Source organism: Sesamum indicum, linkage group LG9 (genome assembly GCF_026168435.1).
Source record: "Sesamum indicum cultivar Baizhima isolate 11 linkage group LG9, ASM2616843v1, whole genome shotgun sequence".
In the NCBI taxonomy this organism is placed as follows: Eukaryota; Viridiplantae; Streptophyta; class Magnoliopsida; order Lamiales; family Pedaliaceae; genus Sesamum; species Sesamum indicum.
This window is the reverse complement of record NC_142665.1, coordinates 5304105-5323970: the sequence shown is the minus strand read 5'-3', so window position 1 is coordinate 5323970 and position 19866 is coordinate 5304105. Positions and strand designations below refer to the sequence as shown.

Genomic DNA, 19866 nt, shown 5'->3' with positions numbered 1-19866 from the left:
TTTAAAAAAATGTCACCAAGTACAGAATAACAATATTTACTTCATCATTTATTTTTTATTTGAAAAAAAATATTTATATTTCTTTAAATAATAAAAATAATTGTATTTAACACACAAAAGAATAAATCCACCTTGAATCAAAGAAGTTTGACAAGTCTTTGAGTGTGTGAGTTCCACAAAATTGTGAGGAAAATTTCTATTGCAATTCATCCTATTTGGATGACAATTTCTTTATGAGAACTTTTAAATTTTTGTTAGAGAGTGTGAGCGTAATTATACTTTACCATAGATGAAGTTTTTCATTTCTAATGTTGGAATCTCCCATATACTTCGTTAGTCTATATTTAACCCAATTTAGATTAAACAAAGAGGAAAATGTTTTTTATTCTTCCGTTGCTCTCATTTGTGTCTTTCCCCAATATATGACATTTGCTCGCTACTATCGATTAGCTCGACCAGAGGCAGGAAGATTATGGGGTTTAGTTCAGGTTTTTGTGGTAAATTTTGAAGTCGTAACTAAGTTTATAGTAAGTCTTATGTTTTCGTATTTTGGATTCGAACCCATCTAAACTTAGTATTTTTTCTGTACATATATCTATATGCAGTATATTTTAAACCCAAACTTTTTTAGTATCCGATTCTTTTAATATTTTCTATGTTATATGTGAATATGTGTATGAAGCTATATATGCATCTGTCCCATTTTCTTTTAGTTTGATAGTTGTTGGTAGAAAACTCCATGTCCTGCAATCCTCCCACCTTGGCCAAGAATGTTAGAACCAAGATCAGTTGGTAACATATACACTATATACAAACATACATATTGTCTTATTCATCCATTACATTGAATAAACATATTACATAACATATAGTTAGTCTCCTAAAATGAAAAAAAATAGGGGCAACATAATCTTCTATTCAACCAAAGTAATAAAGAAAGAACATCATCAAAGCATACAATGAAATAGTTTGCCTCCTTTGCATCTTCAAGAATTTATCTTCTCTTCTATTCAACCTCCTAAGTAGTCCTAGTATGATAACTCTTATTTAGGGGGTTGTATTGTCGTTTTTTTACTTATTTATTTCAAAAAGGTCTTTTATCTATTAGTATTATCACAGGGACCTATTAGTAGCAATAATTGAGAGGTCAAGTCCACATTTTCATAATATAAGGGAGGAAGTGTGGTAGGATATTTACTAGAAAAAATGCAAGCAAACTCCCTTGTGATATTGTAAATGAGTAAATTACTGCCTTATAAAAATATAAATAGTGATTTACCTTTCTGTATTTTTTAAAATACAACAATTTACCCTCCCCCCCCCCCTATGATTTTTAAAATGAAGAAGGAGGTAAATTGCTTCATTTTAAAAAGTATAGGAGTGTAAATTACTATATTTTTTTCATAGGGTGATAATATGCTCATTTTTAATATCATAGAGGGATAAATTGCTATTCACCCTATATTAACCCCAGGTTTATAAAATCATTTGAAATGATGGAACACAACTCCAATAGTTTACTTCCAATAATCATACAACCAAACTTTTCATAATTAATAGGTTAAAGAGGAATTACCAATCACCAATTTTTCCAAAAAAAAGATAAAATAAAATCATTTTCTTTTCAATTCACATATATTAATCAATTCTTACTTTAGCAAACCATAAAAACGAACATGATAAAATGTAATTTATTTTAAATATAATTAACTAGACACAAAACTAAAGTGAAAATAATTGTAGTCTTTGTGATAAGTTCTTTGAGAAATTTTCCCAAAAAAGATGGAGCAACATACCAATGTATTAAGTAGACAACACCAGAAAAGTTACTGCAGTCAACAAAAACTTTGGTATCATGTCCAACTTTACATTGGCAAGTTTAAGCACTTTTCTTGCAATGAAGAAAAATATAATGACCAAAGTAAACATATGCTATTATCATTAATATTCTCTCAAATCCCGCACTTTTCCACCCTCCAATTGTTGTTCTTTTTTTACCCAAAAAAACTTAATTCTATAGCAAGATCACATGACTATAAAACTATAAGATTCGAAATCCACCAATATATGAGTATTGTCCTACGTTGACCTAGTTCCATATTTAATATAACCGTATTAGTTTAAATTAATCATAATAATTGATTTACTCGAAATTTTTTTTTATATATGATTCTTCTTTATATACTCGGGATGGACATTTTGAAATATATATATATGAACATAATAAAAAAGAAATGTTGAGCCTATCCATCCTAACATTAATGAGCATGAACATGGAGAGCCTAGCGCAGAGTAATTTTACGAGATGAATTTTTTTTTTTTATGAAGTATATTTATATGGTAACTTCATTGTTTATTTTTTATTTTTTGTCATGATTAATTACTATGGCTAAAAGTAATGGTGAATATTAATTAACCACTGCTGATGAGCAACAACTCCATTTGATGCAGCTAAAAAATTATGACAAATATTTTGGCTATAAATAAAATCGTAACAAATATTAATTAATTGTGGTAGCTTAAATTTTCATATTAATTTTTTTGACCCGCAAATAGTATTAATTTTCCATGAATTTTAAGCCATTATATTATAATTTAGAGAATATACACTTTTTTATAGTGATAATTCTTTTCATTATTCGATAGTTGTTTTTATTACTTATATAAGCGCGCTACCTCAATAACTTAATTAAATCAAAACCTTCTTTGATATCTATATTGTACTTTCAAGAGTTCAATTTATCGAGGAAAATAAGTTTTCTTTTTTTTAAAAAAAAAAAGATTTTTGATTTACGACTTCTTTTTTAAACTATATAATTGGAGCTGATTCAAACTAAAAGTTATAAGCAGCTCTCTACCATATCGACAAAATTATAAATATTATGTTATTTTTTAATCTACTTCAACTCTGATTTTTTTTTCCCTTTTCACTTTTATTTTCAAATATTTACAATTTTCATTACTGCTTAATTTACAAATTTCTTCACAACTTATTCTCGACGTAGAAGTAAAAAATCTTGCCAACAACCCCTTTGTATTTATTGATTGATTTAGATGAAAATCGAAGTTTTGTAATATTTGGGCCCTTATGTTTATGATTAGAAATAATTGTTTGTAGGCAGTACTATCAAACAATAATGTCTTTGTAGGCTACATATAATAATTATGCATCCACATATGAACTGTTCTCAAGAGTTATATAGTCAACGTCACGTACCTAGACATCATCATCATAATTAATACTCTTCTAAGCCGTAATAAACTCATAATCTGCAATTCTTTTTTTTTTTTTAATTAATGCTCATATTTAGTAATTATTAAATTATAAATAATAATAAAATATATTAAACTCAAATAAAATAGGATAGACATAGATGCTTCTGGATGAAATTGATCTCATAGTCTAGTACTTGTTGCGACGGAAATGAATCCTGTACCACAGTTTGAAGCACTGGAAATAGGGCTGTGAGAATTGAGATAGATTTTTGCAACGAATTCACAATGACATCCACTCTTCAACATGATATGTGCACGATTCGACTCAAATTTGTCCAACGCCGTTGCAAATTAAGGACAACTTCATTCCGCCGCATATTTTGTTGCATATTGATTAGGATAAAATGTCATTTGGGGTGGATTGCTACGACAGTTTCTCCTGCCAAATTCACTTTTGTTTCCAACAAATTTTCTATTGCAAAAATTCATCAATCTTTTACGATGGGTATAGCGATATTTTCCTACTCCTAATGATCATCCGTACCAAATTTGTGTATATTTGGTTGCAACCTGGAACGGGTGCACCTATGCGTCTTAAAACCTATTTTTTGTGAAGTGTCAACCTTGACAATCAGATTAAAAACTCAATAATCCTTCAACATGTATTATTTTTGGTCTAATATTACATCTTAGGTTTTTCATTCCATTTGGATGTAAATTATGTTAAATCACATTTGAATTGATAAATTTTAAATTTCTAATGAGTTAGAAACAAATTAAATCCTTTCAATTCGCTTGAACAATTCTAAATTCAAAAAGTTTCAAATCTTTTTTTAACTCTTCTTAGTTGAAACTATATTTTATTAAATATTGATGAATTTTTAATTCATTTGATATGAAGTTATTCGAGTTCATTTCCTAAATTTTTATCAGTTCATATATATATATATATATATATATAGCTTAAAATATATTTAATTAATAATTGATTGAAATATAAAAATTTGGACATAATCATGAAACATAACCAACGGAATGATGAGCAGGATGTGAACGAGGAATGTCCGAGCCATCATAGTTTACTCGTACCACACCAAAACTTCTTTCATGTCCAATGCCATTCACCATGTTTGAACAAATGTGAAGAAAATAACTAGCAAAGAATTTTGGATGCCGACACTTATTACTTCTCTCTTATATACATACATATATATATATATAATTTGTAAAATAATTAACAAAGAATTTAGTTAGATAATTGTTGAAACTCGACTTGAAATTTTACAAACTGAATTTATATAATTTAAATTATATTATAGTCGAAAGATAGGATCTAATTTGATTTTAGCCCAAATAATGAGCAAATTGCAATGTTTGGTCTCATGTGCGAAAATAACAGCTAATGCGCAACCATGTTATTTATTTATTTATTTTTATACAAGGGGGTTAGGAGTCGGCAAAATTGGGTTTAAACCTACGATTTTTTCTTTGTTTAAGAGAGGTGATGCCAATTCAACCAAACATTGATGCCAATTATGTTAATTATTATTACTTTTCACTTTGAGCTCTTATAATTAATTAGCCATGATTAGGGGGAAAAAAAGGTCATATTCCTCTTAGTAATACATATACTCCTTCAATTTTTGTCATTTTAGTACAAAATTTTCATTACTTGTAATATTTTATACTTTTATCCAAATATTTTAAAATTTTATTGTTAAAATAACCTAACATTTTATAATTTTAAAAACATCATCTTAAAAATATATGAACTTATACCTCTAAAAATACTATATATGAACTTATAAATTATTTAAAGATAATTTACATTGGCATCCCTTCAGGTTAAGTCTAATTACACAAATACTTCAAACTTTTCACAAAACTATAATTACACCCTTTAAAATTATAATTATAGATACAAATATGATAAAATCTTACAAGTAAAGCCCAGAGATTAGCTTATATTGACACGCACGAACTTATGATTTTACGGAAAAAAATATAGAGTGTTTATCTATAGTAATATAAAAAAGAAAGACCTTTTACACTCATAAATCCACACCAATTTTTATATATGACAATTGTACCCCTTGTGACGATATGACATGGAGGTTTTTTTGTCTTTTGCTTTTTATTTTTTCTTGAAATGAAATTTATTAATTTATATATTTTATTTTTATTTATTATGAATTTTAAAATATAAAAAATTATTTATTATATATAATAGATTTAAATATAAATTGAGAAGGTGTGGATGTTATACACCTTACCTTATCCAAACACGCTGTATTGAGGGAAGTGGTTTCATATTCATACATTGGTTCCCGCTCAAGTGTGGAAATTTGAAGCTATATATGGAAATGATGTCCCACGTAAATTTAGTCAAACCAAACATAATAATACGATATATATTATATTCTACAATTGTTGCATTGGTCTATGATCCTTCCATTCTTCTTAAAATATACAGAAAAAAGAATCACTGTCCAATGAGCTGCTGACAAATGGAGTTTGAGAAGACTGACCCCACGTGAGGAGCACCTGATTCTTTGAACTCTTTTTCTTGCTCTTCAGGGCGCATGGGAGGACTAGGAACAGTACGAATTATCTTTTTTCTTTCTTTTTTTTTGATTATATATATTAGTTAAATTAATTGAGGAAATAAATTTATATTATATGTACAGTATAAATATATCAAATAAAAAATGAAATATTGATTTAAAATATAAAATTTACGTTGACGGCGGGATGGGGTTAACTATAAAAAAAATATATTGTCAATTTCAAAACATAAATATTTTAAAAGTGCTAATTAACTACATTTGTATATTATACTTAAAAATAAATATCGCAGTCAATGATAATTAACTATTGATTATACAACAATTACTATACGTTGTTTTAGTCATAATTAAAATCATGATAAAATATTGATAATTAACTATAGTCAGTATTTGGATTTTTACGTTGGTTTTGTTTTACTGTATAGTAGAAAATATTAATCAATATAATTTTTTAATTAGAGTCATTGATAATGTAGGGAATAATTTGTTTTTTAACAGTGTGCATTAATATAAAGAAAAAATAATAATTTATAAAAAAATAACAATAGAACTCATGATTGGAGGTGGAGAATAAACATTATGGCCCTCGTTCGTAAGGTATCATATCAAAGTTTGATTAGAGGAGAAAAAAAGAAAAAAATTAGGTAACCAGAAAGTTGAAGAAAGGGAAGAGAGATTAGACATTTAGACAATGACATCTCTCCTTCTGAAATCATAAGATAACATGGATAGGAGAAAACACTCGTCAACTTCATCTCCTTTAAAACATAATCATTAGAAATTAATTATACATATAACCTAACTACTAACCTATGCTCCAAGGACTATAATTATAATTAATGTGTCCCATATATATATATAGTACTACCTATATTACATTTGAATAATAATATGGAAAATTAAAGGAGCATATTAATTAATTAGTCTTAATTCATTAATATTTTTTTTCCTAAAATATCGATATATCCTTCTCAGTTCATCAGCACAAGAACTTGGACTTGAAATCCTCGTTTCACACGATGGATGAGTGATCTGGATTAGGTCATGTCCAGAGGAGTTGTTCCCACACGAGTCCAGTATTGTTTTCGTCTAGAAAGTTGGCGTTACTTTGGTAAGTACGCGGACTAGTACCAAAAGCATCTAACGAACTCTGGTGATCGTTCGGTTGTGCCATTTCCATGCAGATTAGGGCCATAAGATTGGCATTTTGGCATTGCACGTTGACAAGCTCAGCTCGTGCTTTCGCGAGCTGTTCCTGGAGCTCACTCACTTGCTTCTGGAGTTGGCAGATTGCACCTGCACATCCATACACGGGATCTCTTAACCTTGCGTTGGCCTCGTACACCATGCTGCTCACTGCATCCGCTCGTTGTGGCTCTGGAAGTTCCTGATATTATAATCCAAGAATTATTTGCATGTGTTTTGAAATTTAAACTGTTAGAGAGAAAACGACTTTTAACTTAAATTGGATTGATTATATGATAGAATTGACGTGTTTTGAATTAATTTTAGTGTACTTGTGTTGTGGGCGTGCGAAAATTCATCATTTGTCTATGTGAAAAGTATTGTATGTCATACAAGACTTTTGTGCGCTCTCCCTGTGCATTTACAGGTGAAATTTTTGAATGACTGGTTGCATTTACACTACTACTTAATGGAGTAATAAAAAGGTTCCCTTATCAATACCAATAATAAAAATGTGTTGGTGGCTTGTATTTTGCGTTAAATGCAAATTTTTCTATCGAAGTACCAACAGACAAAAAACTCCTTAAAAAAGAAAAACTGCAACCCGACCACTAACACGGGGAAGCAGTGAGCTTCTTTTATAAAAATTCAGAAAATGGTGTGCCCTTTTCTTTTATTTAGAGAAGTTATATGTCTGCTAGTATTTTCATAAAGGGAAAAGTACATTTAGTCCTATTTCCATAAGGCTATACTTGGTCCAAAAGAAAAATGTTAACAAATTAAGACAACATTGACTACAAGGGAGACAAACACAAATACCATGAAAGGAGAATTACACATGAATAGAACACAATAGTAAACGTACCTGCAAGAACTTGATTATGTTGCTGGCCCCAAACACACGATGAGCAGTAGTGAACTTGAGCGGATCATTGGGAGGAAAATAAGGAGCCAAAACGCATTTTTCGACGCATCGTCGCCGTAAAATCTTGCAAGCAGCACAAGGGCTGATTACCACATGAGACTGAGGAGGAGGAGATACTGAGGAAGAAGGTGAAGTTACAGTAGTTATGGTTGTGTCACTGCCCTCCATCTCTGAGCAATAAGAGAGAATTTTTGAAGTGTTTGTTGAAGTAAAAAAGTAGTGGGTGGATGTGTGGTTTTGTACCAAACATGGTGCTTAATGTGAGAATATATATAGGCATAGGAGCGGGCCGAGTCGCTTTCTTTGACAAAAATGTATTGGCCCTGCGAGCATGCATGATTTAACAACAGGTAGCTGTTATGTTAGAAGAAATTAAATATAATATATAATTCTTTTTTCCTCTTTTTTTTGTTTAAAGTTATGTGAAATTTAATGAAAAAATTGTATTTTACGTGCCACAAGTTGCTTTTTTTTTTTAAATTTAATTTTATTATTTTTAAACTCACCACATTGATCTCATAACTTCAAAACATTTATAATTCTAGTTTTAAGTTTGAGCACAGCATATGCGGAATTCTCCCCCAGGGGGTTTCGGGCCCGGGGCAATTAATACCTCGCGTCATCGCAAAACTTACAGTACTTTAGCTCATTATCGTCTTTTCAATATAATATGCAACTATTTTTGGATGCTTCAATTTTTTGGACTGATAAACCTAATTCCCTTCTCATCTTCTTCATAATGTAGTAATCGACGGGAAATGTGTGATTGTGGGGGTTATAGGTCATCAACCAACTAGGACACCTAATTATAGCATTTTTGGAGCATATTTTGCTCGATTTTGATATTCACCAGCCTAGCAATAGCAGATAATTGGGATTTGTTATTGTCGTTTTACAACAGTTGGTCAACAGCATATATTACATCAAAAAATTTATCTGACAACCGAGACAAATCATAGTCATAGACTATCCTGCTATAGCACGAACTAGGGCCCACCTCACCTACATTAGTAGGAAAGACGCTCGAACCCTCATCAGGCACAAGCTTGGCATGGCATACGAAGAAAAATATTCCAATCCAGTTGCATTATAAATCATCCTCAGATCCCAATTCATTTGTTGATAATCACTCAGTGCGTAGTCATCTCGGGTACAGTAGGAGTTGTTGGAAAATGGTGAATGATAAATTAAAAAATAAATTTATTTAATAAATATGTTTTTATTAGATTAAATCGTAACAAGTTATTAGTTACAATATACGATACATGATAAGCTCATGATACGTAGATGATGGTTGATGGCGCACAACCATCATCCAATCAATGTCTAATCAACCGAATAGGTGTGTCCTTTAGTTGAAATGATATGTCCATTGGCTGAAAACCTTTGGATGAAAAGATGCGTCCATTTGAGTTAAATGCATAACCCTTTGGATAAAACGATGCACCCATTTATTTGAGTGAAATGGTATGTAATTTGGGTGAAATGATGCATTCATTCGAATGAAAGGTTATAATCTTTTAAGGGCATCTTTTCTAATTGGACATGTCAATTGGATGATACCTTTCCAACTTCTATAAATAGATCTCACTATTCACTTTATTTTATAAGTTCAATTCATTCAAATTACAAGGCATTTTAGAGCATTTCAATGTGTTAGCAATAAAAGCATGTTGTTTTTTATTAAGAGAGTTCCAAAATATTGTTTGATTTGTCGTTTCTGAAAGTTTTTTTGCCCTGTCTTTTTTGTTTTAAGTTATTTAAAATTTAATGGGAAAATTGCACTTTACGTCCCACCAATTGATTTTTTTGCAACTTTGATTTTATTTGTGAACTCACCACATTGTATTTCATAACTTTAAAACATTTGCAATTTTAGTTTTAATCTCGAGCACGGCATACACTGAATTCTCCCACCCGGGGGTTTCGGGCCCGGGTCAATTTGTATCAGTCGAGGTGTTAGGGAATCAGTCATCACTTGCAAGAGGTGTTAGGGCGAATTTGCGACGGCCATCCGCAACGTACGAAATTTCATCCCAAAACTGCTACATGGGTCTCAGATTAAGTATTAATAAGAAGTAAAATGATAGAAATCTTGAATGTTAAAGTGAGATTTGCCTTTAAGAAATAGTGTGAACTTTCTAGCCGAAACTGACTCGACGGAACTCAACATTTACCTTAAGCATGCAGCAACGACAATCAAACCCTGATGTGATGTAAATTTGTACCAGATCCGGGTTGCCAATCTTTGAAAATTATTAATATAAAAAAATAAAAATTATATTATATGCAGTAATCAGTGCTTGTACGAGTATAAAAGCGTCATTCTAGAAACAACCGTGTCATTCGAAAAAATTTCCAAATACCAATTGACGACTTTTACTTAAATAATGAACAAAAAATGAAATGTAAATGTCAAGACACGTTATACTTTTGAAAAAATAGAAAAAAGAAAGACTAATATGTATTGCTTTACTTAAGTCAAAAACAAAGCAAATTAAGAATGGGAAGTAGAAGCAGAAATGAGAGGTATAAATACACAATAAACCCTATTTTTTCCACAAGCTTTTCTACCTAAGCCAACATTTTCTACTCCGCTGCTCATCTTAATTATGGTCCCATTCAATTTTCCACAACCACTGAAATTTCTCCAACTCTTTTGGATCTAAGTGGAGTTTTATGATCAAGGATAAGGACAATTTGACTCTATATTATTTGCAATTCTACTTACCATTTCGTATGGAGATAATTACAATTTTCGTCCTCTAATTACGACCAAGTGGTATTTTCAGCAAATTTGAAATAAATTTATTTTTGCGATGAGGGATAGTGATTTAAAGTATGGGCACATTGATGAAATTTGTCGTTGGAAATTATTAATTTGGTGAGAAAATATTTTGTGAAAGTTGTTAATTTCTCATCTTTGTTCCTGTACATTCATAGGTATAAAATATAGAGAATGTTTTTATCTAACACATCAATTTTTGTGACTGTTTCACCGTACAATTTGAACAATGAGGTGATTTTGAAGAGTGCAGAATCACAATCAGCCGTAAATTTGAAATTATGCAGCTTTAAATGCATCCATATATTCAAAAAAGAGTTTGAGGCAGAATTATGGACTTGTAGTGCACATATATATATATATATATATATTATTACAATAACAACCAATTAATCATAGTAGGTTTGATTTATTCATATAATAATTAAGTTGAATTGATTGAAGCAATTAATAAGAATTTATTGAGAATGTTGGCATGGGTAATGGTAATGTGCTGCCAAATATGTAGACAAGTGCAGTTTTCCTACTTCCTTAACGACCATTCAATTACGTGTCCGTTTCTTGATAGTGACCTAATTACTTGGACAATAGCTGGGTTGGTCTCCTCGTTCACCACATGTATTTTCTCCCATTTTCTTTTACCTTACATCTGGAATTATGCCGTGTTTGGTCCTGATTTTATGATTAAAATAAAATTGAAAGAGTTTTCTTTCTTAAAAGAAAAAAAAATCCCTTGTTTTCCTTTTTCTTTACGGATAAATTATAACATAATATGTACGTAAAATAAATTGATATTAACAGTAGATTACCGACTTTATGAATCTCTGTACAGTTTGAATTACAAATGTATTTCTCTTGATATACCTTGTACTTCACATGGATCTAACATCCTCTTTGATTCTGGGATTTTTTGTTCGTCAAGAGACGAAAATCGGTGTCCTTTTCAATGTCCATACTCTGATATATTTTGATTATATCTTTTTTTTTTAAGATTTATAATCCACTTCAAACGAGCTATTTTGATTGTATACATTTTTATTGAGTGATAATGAGAAATTAATCTAGATACTATTTTCAATCACATTCTCATCTATAAATGTGGATAAATAATCAAAAATTCTAAATTTGTGCATTTAAATTAACATAAACAAAATATCGTCATCATGACTCATGAGTTTAAGTCACGAAATAACGTATAATCTCTTTAATTAAAAAATACTAATAATTCAGCACCATATGATATATATGTTGTATATTCATAAATCTATATCTAACCATCAACATACACGATATCATTATTTATAGTAATTATTCATTTTTAGACTATTCTTCATACCTAACTCCAATTTTATTTCCAAACTTTTGATCAATTATTCAACCTCCCAACTTGGAAATAGAATAGCTTGTTAGTCCAAAAATCTATAAACATTTCTAACATAAAGAACAAAGAAAAGTACGTATACTCGAAGTGGTTTGACTTGTGGCTTGACAATTCCCATGCGTGTGGACCTCTTCAAATACAAACACAAATGTCCCTTCTCTATTTCAATTTTCATGATATATATATAAATAATTAATTCAGTATTGCATGTGCCTTCCCCCTTTATAAATTGTGTTCTGAGCTGTATGATTCTTGGAGACACTTTTGTAACATCATGTGCCCAACGTTCACTAATATAAATTATTAGATAAATTCTATAATATTCTTTGAGATTACGAGTATATATGTTCTTTGTAAAATTATAAGTATATTTTGTAAAACTGTAAATATAGTTATAAGTACACTCTTTATTCGATAGCAAAAATTAATACACACTCCTAGAGGTACATTACACTAACACCTCCTCAACGGGTGTACGTATAATTTTGCAAAGAATATGGGAGGGAATGCATTTATAATTTTACAAAGAGTAAGGGGCGTTTGTGAAATTATGCCTGACCTCACGAGGTATCAAATGTAATTTATTTTAAAATATAATAGTAGTGACAAAATATCAATTGACAATTTTAAATTTATCACTGTAGAGAATTAGTGACACATTTATAATAGAGGTTAATGGCAACATATAATTATTGTCATCATGTCGACATTATTCATGTATAACTAATTATTCACAAAATGATCACAATTATTAAATTTATAATAATTATTATTCTGATAAAATAATTTTAATTTCTTATACTAGATATTTATAATTAGTAACAATTTTGATTTTTTTTCTGTTGCTATTTTTTTTTTTTTTTCTTATAGTGGTTGTGGGTCTCTTGAAAAATATTCGGACTTTAAATTGTCAGAAAACAGAAATTAAAGTGGGACAATCTGCGGCAGTTAATTGGTCAAATTATAATGGCTTTATATATAGTAGCAAAAGAATAGATTTGTCCACAAACTTAATTATCACTTCACCTACCTTGTAACTACCCTTTCTTTTCTTTCATTGGGTGAAAGCATAAGTTAAAAAATAGAGTTAATTGCATTTAAACTCCTCAAAAAATATAAAATTATATTTCTCCTTTTAAAAATTCTATGTTTATACTCGATCTCATTCTATTAAAATTTTGACGAAAAATACTGGTTTCAACAAAAAATTATATATTTTGAATTTTATCCGTTATTTAACATTTTCATATAATATTTGTATACTTATAAGGGAGTAAATGTAATATATATATAAAATAAAGTTAAAATGGTATAATTATAATAAAATAGTATTCCTGAATCATAGTAATTGGATAAAAAAATTGTTTATGAATGAAATACTAGTCATTTTTTGTAATTTTATATTTCTTATATATGGGGTGAGGTGAACATCATTATTGCATATATTTCTTGAAGCACTAGATGTAATGATTGAATAAGATATTTTCAAGAAATAGATGCAATAATGATGTAAATGAACCTCGCTTCATATGTAAGAAGTAAAAAAAACACCACAAGATGACTAGGCTTTTCATTCATCTGTGGCTATAGTTCGGAGCAATACTTTTCTATAATTATACAATATTTACTTTATATGTGTTAATCACCTTATAAGTATAAAAATATTATAGAAAAGTATTGAATATGGGATAAAATTAAAAATTTATGCATTTTTTATTATTGACATCAGCATTTTTCATCCAAACCCTAACAGAAGGGGATCATGTGTAAACATAGAATTTTTGGAGGGGTTGAGTATAATTATAAATTTTTTTTGGGAGAATGTGTAATTTTGTATTTGCAAACACCTCAACCACAAAAATTGATATGAAAATTTAAATTTTAACTATGATTAATCAAAATTTCTCAGGATTTTAATCGCAGTAAAAATATTTTTTATAATGTTTAATTGTGATTATCGTTTTGGTCCAACCTAAAAATGACGACTAGTAGCCATAATATAATTATAATTTATTAGCAATGTCATAATTTTTTATTTTTAATTATAGTAATTAATTATAACAGCAAATGCATACTTCTTCATATGTCAATTGAAATCATTCTCACCACTCCTTTATTTCTTTTAGAATAATTAATAATGTACATGTGTATTCTTTATTCCAAGTTTTATGATATTTATTTTTAGATATTTATAATAAATTTATTTTTTTCTTAAAGTGGGTGCCTTTTTTCATAATATCTTCTCATTCATATTTTATTATTATGTGAAAGCATCATTTTAATGTTTTACTTAATTTTAAAATTTAAATTAATTAATATTTAACATCTCTAACTATCATAATTTTTCGTAACGATGTTTCGATAGTTTTTTTTTTCTCATGCATGCTTTTTATTTCTCCAACATTATTAATTATTTTTGTTTGTCAATATTTTTTTATAAATCAAATCTATTAACTTATTATCTTAATATGTATTTTTAGGATACTTTTTTTCTATACAAAAATTAACATTACAAGTTATATAAATATTATTTCCATTTATTTTTAAAAATTATTTACATAAATAAAATGTGCTATACTTACTAGAATTGAAGTAATGATGTGTTACTGCTAACTTCAACCATTACTTTTTTATGGAAAATTTTAACAAAATAAACTGTAAAGTTTGACTTTTAAAATTCTATTTAAAATTCATATTACAGTAAAATGATAGAAATTATAAGTAGTGACAATATTAAAATTATTACTTAATTTTCTTTCTCTCTAATTTTTTTATGTAAAATTAAATGATGTCAATATATTTATATTAGTAATTTACAATCCCGCAATTGTTACTATCCACAATTAGTATTTAGGATAAATTATATGGATATTTATAAAATTAGATCTAATTATATAATTATAAGTATACTATCTATTTAAGAGAAAATTTTTACGTTACATCTCCTAAAATAAGTTGCATCGATGCCCTTTAGACTCTTAGAGGATACATTTTAATTTTACAAATGACGCGAAATATTAATGTAATTATATTTAATTCCAAAGAATTTTGTTGTAATTTATTCTAAAGATTAAGGAATTTATAATGAAATCTTGGGTATAAAAATTTAGCTAAATGTATGAGTATTTATTTCACTTATTAAATGAATTTATTTATTTATTATTTGTTCTTCTGTGCAATTTTTTATTACTGAAAAAATTAAAAGAAAAATATTTAATTGTTACTTCTGATATAAATACGTAAACATCACCTCCGCAGAACAAACTTGTTTCTTACTTTTCTCACTACACTACACTACACTACACTACACTACAGCTATTGGATGTGTGTTGGTTATAGACAATAGTTGTCCACATTGAGTGAGCAAGAATTTGACATGAGACAAACAGGTCCACACGCCTTCTACTGCAAGTTGCAACCAAGTTGGAGCCATTTAATCTAACATCATCATTTCGAATTCCATCCATGTATGGGTCGTTCCTCTATTTAATAATTGATATTATTTTATTTTAATAGTAGGTGTTGAAGAATTGTAGTTATTTGATATATAATATTAAAAAAAAAATATTTCATCGCTTTCGCTTTAAAAAAAAAAAGCCATTTTATCGTTTAGATTTCCCAAACTTACGCTGATCAATGCCCTTTTGACATGTCATATTACACAAATATATTTTATTTTTTTGTAAAATTAAAGTACTTTTATATCTTAAGATGTAGTTATACGTACATCCTTTATTTGATGCCACATTGTTGTCTCTTCAAGAAATTTATGTTCGTAAGTATTTATTAATTTTTGTTGGAAAATTTATAGCCCATGACCAAAAATAGGGAGGCCCAATACACCCACTTGGATGGCTACGGTTTGGTCCAAGCTCACGACCCACAAACCGACCCACAAACCGACCCGACCCGGATTGGTTACTTATTTTCTACCTAACCCTCATATTCTCTCATATCTCACATCTCTCTATTCCCTCTCTGTGATTCACTTTCCTATTGCAACGATGGTCTCCTTCCAAAACCAAGCTGATGGTTTATGGAAGGTGATCCCTATCTTCCATCTCCATCTCTTCTCTCGGCCCTATAAATAGGAGACTCATTCTCCTATTTTATAACACTGAACTATTTCGATAAGCTCAATGTAAATCTTTGTGAAATAGAGAGATTGAAGGTCTTAGTGACCATGTGCTAAGAAGATCTGTGTGATCGAAGGTTATAGCCTTTGTGGCAAGGGCTTTGTGCCAAAACCGTGTGCAACCGTGGGTTTTATCTTAAGGCTGCCGATCTTAGTGATCGTGAGTAAAGCCTAAGAAATAGATCTGGCTCTCTGAGCCTTCGTTTGATCGATTATTTCCGCTGCTTTATGTTGATGTAATTTCTTATTAATATCTTGTATATCTTTGTGTATTATTTTTGTAATAATGTTATAGGCTCCCCACCCAACAATTTTTTTTATTCTATTGACGTGACATAATATATATTTACATATTGCTTCATATAATTTATATTAAAATATTTAATATACAATTAAATTATCCCTAGCTAATTAAGAATTAATTAGTAGCAAAAAACACCTAATTAATAATTTCATTCTAACCTTATCCTTTTCTTGCATTATCATCAACTTAAGTACTAGTAATTAAAGAAGTATGGATAAGCCATGGTTGACTCATCTTAATAGTTCCTACGTACTTTGTTTTGATGGTGCTGATGAGATCCATGATCATCTTTTTTTTCACTGCACTTATTCGCGTGGTTGCTTGAGGATGATTTGACGCACATTTCGATTCGATTGGCCAAATCAAGCTTGGGTTACTGACGTCTTATGAGTTGCTAGCAGATGAAGAGGCAAACACTATATTTCTACGGTCTATTGTGCTCTTTTGGCCTCGTGTGTGTACCATATCTGGCGTAAGTACAACATTAGGCGATTTGATGGAGTACATAGAAATACACGCATTGTTGGGTGCGCTGATAGTTCGAGATGTACAGTAGATGATTCTTAGTGTAGAATTACCTACTGCTATTAGCACTTGTACGCTTTACCGCTTATGGTGGATTCTTTGGCCTGTCGAGGAAACCTCTTAGATTAAACAAGTTGTATTGTATTATTGTACTTTTTTTACTTAATGAAAATTACCTTTACCGAAAAAAAATTAAACAAATATGAAGAAATTACAATTCATGACTATTATTTTTTATTTTTTTTTTCTTTTATTGAATATTAGTAGACAACATATGCCAATTAGTTTTAAGTTTGAAACATCAAAGCATATATATATATATATGTATATATCTTGATAATCAATAGCTAATGGTCTTTTCTAATTAGTTTGTCCAAAGTCTTGATGGCTAGTTGAGTTAGGTTTATCCTGACCACTGCAATACTACCATGTAAGAATGTTTACCATAAAAATTGGCATATATATGTACGATTAATTATACTTAAATTCTTTTTTAAAAATGTGAAATTATATTTTTTTAAATAAATTTTAAATTATACTTACACCTCCTTAAAATTTCACTGATTACACTCGACCCTCTTTCGTTTAGGTTTGGATGAAAAATATTGGGGCTAGCAAAAAAAATTACATAAATTTCTAATTTTACCTCTCATTGAACATTTTCATGTAATAATTTTGCACTTAAAAGAGAAAAAATATATGTTAACCTCATTCTCTGTACATATATATACGTATATATTACATTTATATCTTTATAAGTACACAAAAAATATATATGAGAATGAATGAGGGGCAAAATTGAAAATTTACATAATTTTTATTGTTGACGTCAATATTTTTTATCTAAACCTTGAAGGAATGGGGTCAAGGGTGTAAACGAAGAATTTTCTATGTAACTTTAAAAAAAAAAATGGAGAGAGTGCAATTCACATTTTCAAAAGGAATTTAAGTGTAATTAACATTATGGGTATATATTATTTAGGTTCTTTAAGTTAATATCAAGATTATCATGTAAGCTGGCAAACAAAGACTCAGCTTCTGTTTGTAATAGCTTCTGCTTTTATGATAAAAATAAGTTGTAAAAAAAAATTATAAGTTTAATTATAGTAAAAGTTAATAATATTTAAATTTTAAATTGAAAAATGAAAAAAAGAATGTAACGTTTGAATGTTAGGAAAAAGAGCTCTCTATGTTCAGTTTTACCAATAAACTTTAAAAATTGGCAGGGAAAACTTTTAACTTTTGACCTAATCATCTTAATTTAAATATTAAATAGTTATAACAAACACTATTTTTCAATTTATTTTCAATAAAAAATTGATAAGCACTTGTATTAAGTATTGCAGAATACCCCTTCATGATGTTAGTAAATTCTTATAAGCTCGCAGAATTTTTAATCTCAAATAATCATTATATGAATAATTATAATTATATCGTAATTACTCTATTAATCAAGTACGACTGATTAATTAATTAAATTACATTGTAATATAATACTTTATTTTATGTCATAATTACACAGGAAAAACTAAATGTTATGCTTTTCGCTCGTGTTATGTCGTTCAAGTACTTAATGGATCTAAAAAGTAAAATCATATATTATTATCGGTGTCCTGTTGTGTAAAGTGTTGTTTATTTTGATTTTATAATAGTCTTAAAAATTTATTCTGAAAATACGCCTTACTTGAGACATGAGGCCTTGGAGCTTATTAGCAACTCAAGCTTCTCGTTTGTAATCAATATGAAATGTTTGCCTACATCATATTTTGATATTATTATATTGTACTTTACCACATCATTATATTTTTCAAATCAAACTTTATTTGGTGCAACCACCAAAAATAATTGAATAAGGAAATAATAAAAGCAAAAAAGAAAGAACAAATTGGGGTTCGTATAGGTGGACTGGATTTTAACGAAAATAGAAAGAGATAGGAAGAATCCCAAAAGCAAGCAAGAATTTTTACTAAGAGGACAAATGGGCCCTAAAAGAACTTAAATATAACTCAATGGTATCTATATATACTTTTACCAGCGTTAATGCACGTAAAAAGATATATTAATTTGGTAGTAATAAATTAGCATTGAAAAATAATATTCATTTTTTTTATTAATATTAATAAATTTTGTGATGTGTGACCAACAATCGATTTATTTGTTGGACGGAAGTACTAAATGTAATTTTTCAAATCACATAAAGTATAATTATCCCTAATTTTTAATTACATTAAATGTACTCACGACGTATTTAGACAAGAATCTATTATTCTAGTAACCATAAACAACACTGATATAATTTCTTTTATTTGTTTATATAGTTAATTATATTTAAACTCCTTCTAAAAATATAAAATTACACGTTCTCCTAGAGCATTTTTGAAATTATACTTATAACCCCCTTCTAAAATTCACTATGATCTTGACCTCCTTTTGTTAAGATTTGAATGAAAAATATTACCGTTAAAAAAAATGCACAAAATTTTAATTTTACTCTTTATTTAATATTTTTTAATAATAATTTTGTAATTATAAAAAAAAATAATGATGTTAACTTCAATATATATATATATTATATTTATTCCTTTATAAGTACAAATATATAAATAGGAATCCTAAATTAGGGCAAAATTTAAAAACTATGTAAATTTTTCAGTATTTTTTGTCTAAATACTAACAAATGAAGTCAGATGTAAATTGAGAATTTTTAGAGGGGATGTAAGCATAATTTTAATTTTTTTTAAGAAAAAATATAATTTAGTATTTTTATGGAAAATTTAAATGTAATCAACACTTTGTTTATAATTGTAATGTCACAAGATCCAAAAAGTTCGTTTTGGGCTGCT

General features: G+C 28.6%; 1 protein-coding gene across 1 annotated transcript; it reads right to left on the bottom strand.

The window, feature by feature from the left end:
* Nucleotides 1–6395: 6395 nt before the first annotated feature.
* On the bottom strand, nucleotides 6396–8124 carry LOC105170870 (LOB domain-containing protein 1). Its single transcript, XM_011091792.3, has 2 exons — nucleotides 7834–8124; nucleotides 6396–7170 (listed from the first exon to the last, which is right to left on the bottom strand). The coding sequence occupies exons 1-2, from the start codon at nucleotides 8059–8061 to the stop codon at nucleotides 6826–6828; spliced, it is 573 nt and encodes a 190-aa protein (XP_011090094.1). The 5' UTR covers nucleotides 8062–8124; the 3' UTR covers nucleotides 6396–6825.
* Nucleotides 8125–19866: the final 11742 nt, after the last annotated feature.